This window comes from Colobus angolensis, unplaced genomic scaffold (genome assembly GCF_000951035.1).
Source record: "Colobus angolensis palliatus isolate OR3802 unplaced genomic scaffold, Cang.pa_1.0 Scaffold236, whole genome shotgun sequence".
Taxonomy (NCBI): Eukaryota; Metazoa; Chordata; class Mammalia; order Primates; family Cercopithecidae; genus Colobus; species Colobus angolensis.
Genome location: NW_012115555.1, coordinates 1,216,942 through 1,225,720, shown reverse-complemented (window position 1 = coordinate 1,225,720; position 8,779 = coordinate 1,216,942). Strand labels below are relative to the sequence as shown.

General features: G+C 37.6%; 1 protein-coding gene across 1 annotated transcript in view; it reads left to right on the top strand.

The window, feature by feature from the left end:
- Window positions 1–4,035: 4,035 nt before the first annotated feature.
- Window positions 4,036–8,779, top strand: part of LOC105513816 (chromosome unknown open reading frame, human C6orf10) — a 90,571-nt gene continuing 85,827 nt past the window's right edge. The window contains exons 1-4 of the mRNA XM_011944845.1: window positions 4,036–4,254; window positions 6,038–6,124; window positions 7,229–7,261; window positions 8,087–8,119. Coding sequence (XP_011800235.1) covers window positions 4,242–4,254; window positions 6,038–6,124; window positions 7,229–7,261; window positions 8,087–8,119 — 166 coding nt within the window. The 5' untranslated portion in view covers window positions 4,036–4,241. The remainder of the gene's footprint in view (window positions 4,255–6,037; window positions 6,125–7,228; window positions 7,262–8,086; window positions 8,120–8,779) is intronic.

The window sequence follows — 8,779 nt, the reverse complement described above, 5'->3', positions numbered from 1 at the left end:
TTTTTTTTTTTTTTGAGACACAGTCACACTCTGTCGCCCAGGCTGGAGTACAGTGGCACTGTGTCGGCTCACTGCAACCTCCACCTCCCAGGTTCAAGCAATTCTTCTGCCTCAGCCTCCCAAGTAGCTGGGATTACAGGCGCACATCACCTTGCCTGGAATTTTTCTATTTTTAGTAGAAACGGGGTTTCACCATGTTGGTCAGGCTGGTCTCAAACTGCTGACCACGTGATCTGCCCACCTCGGCCTCCCAAAGTGCTGAGATTATAGGCTTAAGTCACCATGCCTGGCCTGTTCTTCTTTTTCTAGTTCCTTGAGGTATAATGTTAGGTTGTTTATTTCAGATCTTTCTCTTTTTTGGATGTAGGTGGCTTCTGCTATAAACTTCTCCTTTAGAGCTGCTTTTACTGCATTCCATAATTTTTGGTATGCAGTGTTTCCATTTTCATTTGGCTCTAAATGATTTTTATTTCTCTTTTAATTTCATTTTGACCCATTCATTATTCAGAGCATCTTATTTAATTTTCACATATTTGTGATTTTTCCAAAATTTCTTGTTATTTTCAGTTTCATTCCATTGTGTTCAGAAAAATATTTGATATAATTTCAATCTTCTTAAATTTGTTAAAGACTTGTTTTGTGGCCTAACATATTATTTATCATAGAGAATGTTTCATGTGCTTTGAGAACAATGAAGCTATTGGATGAAATGTTCTGTATATGTCTAAGGTTCACTTGGTCTAATGTATGTCAAATTGAGTGTTTCCTTACTTATTTTAGGTCTGGATGATCTCTACATTGTTGAAAATGGAGAATTGAAGTCCACCAACATTATCATATTGCAATCTATCTCACTTTTTTGATTTATTAATATTTACTTTATATATTTAGGTATTCTGATGTTGGGTACATATATATTTACAATTAATATTTGCTCTTTATTAGCTCACCCCTTTATCCTTATGACTTTCTTTTTCTCTTTTTATAGTTTTAAAAAATCTACTTTTTCCTGACATAAATACAGTCACATTTGCTCTCTTTTAGTTATACTTTTCATGGAATATCTTTTTCCATTCCTTCACTCTCAAGTCTATGTGTGTCCTGAAGGCTCAAGTGGGTCCACTGTAGACAACATATTGTTGGATCTTGTTTTTTCTTTTTTTCGAAATCATTCAGCTACTCTGTGTCTTTTAATTGGAGAATTAAATCTATTTATACTTAAAGTAATTATTTATATATGAGAACTTACATATTGTTAAGTTTTTTACTCTTTTGTAGTTCTTTTGTTTCTTTCTTATAATCTTGTGTTTTCCTTTGTAATTAGTAGTATTTTTTAGTGGTTTGCTTTCATTTCTTTCTTTATCTTTTGTGCATCTGCTGGAAATTTTTTCTTTGTGGTTACCATGAGGCTTACAAAAATTATTTTATAGTTATAATACCCTAATTTAAGCTATACTGCCTTAACTACAATACAGTACAAAGACTCTATACTTTTGCTTCTCACAGACATGTATAGTTTATGATATTGATATCTTTATATGATGTATCTGCAAACCAATTACTATAGCCATAGTTATTTTAAATACATTTGTTTTTTAACTTTTGTAAGAGTGTTTATACACCACCTTTACAATATTAGAGTATTCTGAATGTGGTTATATATGTACATTTACCATTGGGTTTTATATTTTTTCTTTTTTTTTTGAGACGTAGTCTCACTCTGTCGCCCAGGCTGGAGTGTATTGGTAAAATCTCAGCTCACTGCATTCTCTGCTTCCTGGGTTCACACTATTCTCCTGCCTCAGCCTCCCAAGTAGCTGGGACTACAGGCCCAGCTAATTTTTTTGTATTTTTAGTAGAGACGGGGTTTCACCATGTTAGTCAGGATGGTCTCGATCTCCTGACCTCATGATCCGCCTGCCTCGGCCTCACTTTTTCTATTTTTATGTTGTTACTTATTGTCCTTTTGTTTCAACTCCAAGAACTCCCCTTAGCATTTCTTGCAAAGCTGGTCTCATGGCGATGAAATCCCTCAACTTTTGTCCTCACATGTCTTTATCTCTCCTTCATTTGTCACAGATAGCTTTGTCAAGTGTAGTATTCATGGTTGGTATTTCTTTTTCTTTTAGTACTTTAAATCTGTAACCCCACTCCCTCCTGACTTGCAAGGTTTCCATTGAGAACTCTGGTAATGGACTTATTGGAGATCTCTTATATGTGATGTTTCTTTCAGAATTCTCTCTTTGTGTTTGACCTTTGACAATTTGATTATAGTATATCTTGGAGCATGTCTTTTTTGAATTGAACTTGCTTGGGGTGCTTTGATCGTCTTCAATCTGGATGTCCATATCCCTCTCAAGATTTGGAAAATTTTCAGATAATATTCCATTGATTAAGCTTACTGTCCCTTCCTCTTTCTCTTCTTCTGGTACTTCCATAATTCATATATTTGTATGTTTGATGGTGTTCCATAAGTATGCATAAAACACTTATGGAAAAATAATCTCAAAATTTTTGAGTGGAGCAACCTGAAACTAGAAGGCATCACTTTCCTCTTCAAGTGACTGACTTCTTAACCTAGAAATCACCACCACAGGATGCATATAAGACTGAAACAAAATGTGGCTTTGTGAATATAGTGTGGGCTTTGGAGTCAGAAACTCTGCCATTTGTTGGCTGGGTAACTTCTAGTGTCTCTTTCCATCTCAAAGAAGTTCATTTTACAGTTTATTATGGATTAAACAAGTTTGTGCTTATAAGGTACTCACTATAGAACTTTGTAGTCAATAGATACTCAATAAAAGGTGTTTATTACTCTCCTTGTTCTCCACAGTGGCTTATGAAATCCCATTTACTGGCTCACTCTTCCTAGCACCGCACACCTCTGGACTGGATTTCTTCTTGCTATCTAACTCCAACAACTTGGCTCCTTTTGTTCACCTTCGTTTGTTTCAAGGCTCTTCTTTTTTTAACTTTTAGTTCTAAGGGTACATGTAATTGTTTGTTATATGGGTAAATTGTGTGTTGTGGGGGTTTGGTGTACAGATTCTTTAGTCACCTGGGTAATAAGCATAGTACCTAAGAGATATTTTTTCTCCCTCCTCCTAGCCTCCATCCTCAAGTGGGCCCCAGTGTCTGTTCCCCTCTTAGTGCCCATGTGTTCTTGTTGTTGAGCTACCACTTATAAGCGAGAACATATGGTATTTGATCTTCTGTTGCTGCTTTAGTTTGCTTAGAATAGTGGTCTCCAGCTCCATCCATGTTGCTGCAGAGGACATGATCTCATTCTTTTTATGGTTGTGTAGTATTCCATGGTGTATATGTATCAGAGGACATGATCTCATTCTTTTTTATGGTTGTGTAGTATTCCATGGTGTATATGTACCACTTTTTCTTTATCTAGTCTGCCTCTTTTTAAATATAGACATTCTTCTCATTTTTAATTATCAAACATTTATAAAGTGACTATTCTGTGGAAGGTTCTCTGCCTCAAGAGTTACAAAGATTAGGCTGGGGGGAGTGGCTCACACCTGTAATCCCAGCACTTTGGGAGGCTAAGGCGGGTGGATCACCTGAGGTCTGGAGTTCAACACCAGCCTGACCAACAGGGAGAAACCCCATCTCTACTAAAAATACAAAATTAACTGGGCGTGGTGACACATGCCTGTAATCCCAGCTACTTGGGAGGCTGAGGCAGGAGAATCTATTAAACCCGGGAGGCAGAGGTTGCAGTGAGCTGAGACGGCACCACTGCACCCCCGCCTGGGCAACAAGAGTGAAACTCTGTCTCAAAAAAAAAAAAAAAAGTTACAAAGATTAATGATATAGAATCTCTGGCTTTAAAAATCTCTGAAAAACTAAAAATAATTCTAAAGCCCACATAGAGTGAGTTCCCTTCCAGTATTCTATACAAGTTCAAGGTCCTCCAAAGTATTCTTCAATCTTCCTAGCCTTTTGATCCTCCTCTGCCTTTTCTCCTGCCTCACTGATGTTCTAAGTCTCTGTTATGACACAGATTCCAGAACCTTCACAGGCCACACTCCCATCATTTGCTTAGGTCTGATCAATCTGCTCCACGCAATTTCTCAGTGATCCTCTGCATCTCTGCCTATAAGGGCCTCCCTGACACCCAAGTTCATACTGCTCAGAAACAGTGAACTTGAGTTTTTCGTTTTATCTTGATCTCTCTCTGACAAAGAAATCCAAATGATGCGAGACCTGCTGAAGACAATACATGGAAAATGACAGTCTTGGGTATGGACTAACTCCCTCTTTGAGGCTTTCTTGACTCTAATGGTTCAGGAGTCTCCTCTTGGGGACTCAGGGACTTTAACACGACTGCTTTATCTTCCTTGCCTGCTTCCTTTTCAAATTCAATATTTTTTCTTTCAGTCTTATTGATTCCTCTGGAAGCCTGGGGGAAACAACCCACAGTTAACTAAGCTGTAGGCTGATCGTGCTGGTTTCTCCTTTGGTTTCTAGAGTTTAAACTGAACAAAGAAAATACATCCTCCACAGCACTAGGAAAATTCCTTAGCCCATTATCTCACTTTCTGTAGTATGGTCACTCTATAATCTACCTCAACTCAGAAATAATGATTTCCTCTCATTTTCACTATTAATGGGGGGGACCATCTTCTAACTGCCCTATAGATGGGGCATTTCAGACACTAAAGGAAGAAAGGGAGTATACAGTAGTACTGAGTACACCACCTAGTTATCTTTCCCTCCCCGATGAGTTATTTAAAACTAGGGAAAAAAAGTTTACATAATAGAGGCCATATTGATTACTTGCTGTTCATTTTAGTGGTACATTAGAAGAAAATCTCCAAAAGTTGATTTGGCAGGAGAATTTTCTCACAGGACCAAATACCTAGAAGACTCAGTAGACAAATGCCTAATCTGCCCTGATTGGAGGTGTGTTATTACATCTTGAGATGGATTCACCTATTGTTTGTTTGAAGTAGTCTTAATGTGGGTATAATCTACTTTCTTAGTCTTTCAGAGTTCAATATTCTTCAGTTTTTACTTTCACAGGGAGATTTATGGTTGGTTTTTTCTTCTTTCCTTTCTCTCTCTCTCTTTCTCTCTCTCTCTCTGTCTCTCTTCTTTTTTTCTCCCCCCAGATCCTTCATAGCCACTGCCCTTTATAACCATATGATACTAAGATTTTTCTTTTCTACGACTGCAAGACTCTATCTTACATCAATTGAATGCAAATCAATGACACAAAAACAAACACAAGTTAAGCAATCCCTGCATGTTTTATCCCACCAACCACAATAACAAACCTCGCAAATATCCATTTATCATGAGGAGGTTGGCGAGTGATGACTGAAAGGTTTTTCTGTGATAAGAAATTTCTGTCCTTTGCTGTGGCTTTCATTAATAAAACCATTTTCAGTCAGCATCCTTTAGTCAGGGTGCTGAAAGTGTTTTGATCACTCACTCATAAAAATGTTTTGAGTATACATTTCCTATGCAAGTATATTTATAAATGTTATGAATTCATGGCTATATGTATATATAGCTATATATACACATATATACATATCTAGCTATATATACACACACATATATAGCTATATATATATATACACATATATAGCTATATATATACAGAAAATCTTGCAACTTTAAAGGTATGAGTTAAAATTACACAGAAAATAGAAGTTCTAATATTTTCCCCAGTGGATAGCTTCGTAGACCACTGATTCCCTTTAACATTCTTCCTGCCTGGGGAGTAAAGGGTTCAATTGAGGAGGAAATCTGTCAGATTGTTGACTCTAAACCAAGGGTACACAGCATCTGAGGTTCTTAGTATATGACCAAAGAACCAATGTAAGAGCTAAAAATGGGCAGGGGCGGGAATGTGAGGACAGCAATATCAGGCAAATAAATGAATAAAGGAGTTGAAGCAGTAGAAAGGGGAAAGAAAAAAAAGTCTATCTGGTGGATAGTAAGAGGTGATCAGAAGTTGTTTCTGGTAATTTCCTGGTCTAAATAAGCATGTTTACAGGTGAGTTTTTGTTTTCAGAAATAACTTTGGCTGTCATCCTGACTCTCCTGGGACTTGCCATCCTGGCTATTTTGTTAACAAGATGGGCACGACATAAGCAAAGTGGTGAGTAATAATGAGTCAAAACGAAGATTTCCTGTGAAAACCACAGAGGGAGGGATGCCAAGATTCAGTCTGAGTTCATCTCTACTTATCAAACAGCTAGAGACTTTGCCAATATTCTGGGAATCTGTTTCAATACTTGAGTCAAAGAATCTCTGACCTATTAGTGATTCTCCCTGCACTTTTAACTCCCAAAGTTTACATTATCAATAATGTCAAACAAAAAATCACAGATAGGCTGGGCGCGGTGGCTCAGGCCTGTAATCCCAGCACGCTGGGAGGCTGAGGTGGGTGGATCACAAGGTCAGGAGTTCGAGACCAGCCTGACCAACATGGTGATATCCCGTCACTATTAAAAATACAAAAATCAGCTGGGCGTGGTGGGAGGCAACTGTAATCCCAGCTGCTTGGGAGACTGAGGCAGGAGAATTGTTTGAACCCAGGAGGCGGAGGTTGCAGTGAGCTGAGATCACACCACTGCACTGCACTCCAGCCTGGGTGACAGGGCAAGACTCCATCTCAAAAAAAAAAAAAAAAAAAAAATCACAGATAGAGTTTAGCAAAAGTAATAAGAATACTTTAAAAGAAAATTACCTGAGCTCCAAGGGAAATTACCTGAGTTTAAAAAATGAATAAATAAATAAAAGTGAGAAGACAGTAAGTTGGTAAACATCAATATCTAGTATTATATAATAAGAATTGGAGACTTTTAGTGACTTAATTTGGGGAGATGATAAGAAGAGACAAATACAGAGTAGTACTTGTCAATGAAACAGAGATGGAGCTCATAAAAGCTAAGACCTATTTCTATGCCACAAGGTCCCTCTTTCCTGGATTTTTCTATTTCTCTCCCACAACTTTCTAATTAGCTATATTCCCTCCGTTTCCCACCCTCAATGCCTGTGAGCCCTCAAAGCATAAGTATTATTGTGAAAAGACAGATAAAAACAGGGCTGATGTGGAAAATGGGTGAGAACAATAATGCATTATATCAGGAGGACCACCTTGGGAGACAAGAAACACAGCTTAGAGTAATGAGAGTTGGATCAGAGGAAGAACACTTCTCACAAGTAACTAATAAAAACATTTTGCCTAATTCTTCCACAGAAATGTATGTTTCCAGATACAGTTCAGAACAAAGTAAGTACTTATGAGAAAAAGAAATAGAGTGAGTATTTATAGAATTTTCACAAGTCAAGCATGAAATCTGTCTTGTTTACAGTTGTGTTTCCAGAACCTTGCATAGTGCATCATTGCATGAACTGAACTGCTTCTAAGTGACTGGGAGAAGTCTACCAGAGGTTTCTGAGCAGTACTGAATGCTGAACTGGAGTTGGGGAGAATTAATTAATACTGGGTAGGCCCGCATAATTCTGAGGCCCTCTTCAGATGTTTCCTGTGGTCTGAGAGCAACAGTAGAGATACTAACCCATGGAAATAGCAAACTCCTCAGGCACTGAAGCAGATGGTTCAGTAAAAAGACTAAATCTATTCGTGAAGAGGGTCTTAGTAAGGTGGCTGGACAGAAAAATCTAATGTATCCTAGAATAACGAGAGTGAACACAGTTAAGGTAATTATGATTGAGAAGAGTACCAACTTCAGGATGTGAAGAAGACTTTTCATGGAAAGGTCTGGAGAGATGCCAAAGTTGCTAAGAAAGATAGCACAGGATTGGTATAAGGCAAAAAATAGGAGACTAGCTGCTGAAGGATCAAGAGGTAAAAGAAACTTTAAAATTCCTTCTGACTATCATTTAGCTTGGCTAATATTATAAAACTGATGATTGGCACAGTCACTTATCATCATCAGTTCCTGCAACTTATGCACAATTCCTAGTTCCTGCAAAGTAAATTAATTCACATCATTATTCACCATTAGGAGTTCACGTTTACATTAGTTCTCAGAGTCTTAAATAAAGCCTCATAATCAAGAAGAAAAATCATGTGCTCTCCCTTTTTTTCTAGGTGCTAGACTTCTGGACTATGAGGATGGTAGAGGTAAATAGATTAGGAACTACTAGAGCGTTAATGAAGGAATACACGCTTTAGAGAGTGAATCAATTCATCTTCCTTTGAGCATGATTTGCCGAGTCAGTATATCTTTCGTTGTTATAATATCCAAATGCTTATCACTCGTCTCTCTCTCTCTCAAGAAAAATTGTGCATTTTTCTCAGAAAAGGTAAATAATTCTCCGTCTTAAGACCATCAGAATTCATTTCTATCTTCTGTTTACCCCCAACATATTAGAAAGGTTAAGGAACCTCTCCAAAACAATTTCCTGGATATTTAAAATGTGGATAAAATGAATATAAAATGGAATAGCATATGTGAAAATACACTTTGAAAGCCATACAGTGTAAGAGGTTAAAAAAAAGCTTATTCCCGTTTAAGAAGACGAAATTTATGCTCGAAAGATTGAGACTTACTCAAGTTCACCTAGCTGAGGAAGGAGCTGGATATCAGATTCAGGTTTTGAAATGTGATAGTTATGAGAAGAGAGCAATGTCCTGTCTACTTTTTTGAGGGAACACACCAGTACCACTAATTTCAATGTACCATGGCTATCCCTAACCCTCACGCCCCAACACTCAATGTTCTCTTTCAATATCCACTCTCTAGGGTTGCCTATAGGTGTTCCCTCAGCTCTCTTTCTTTCT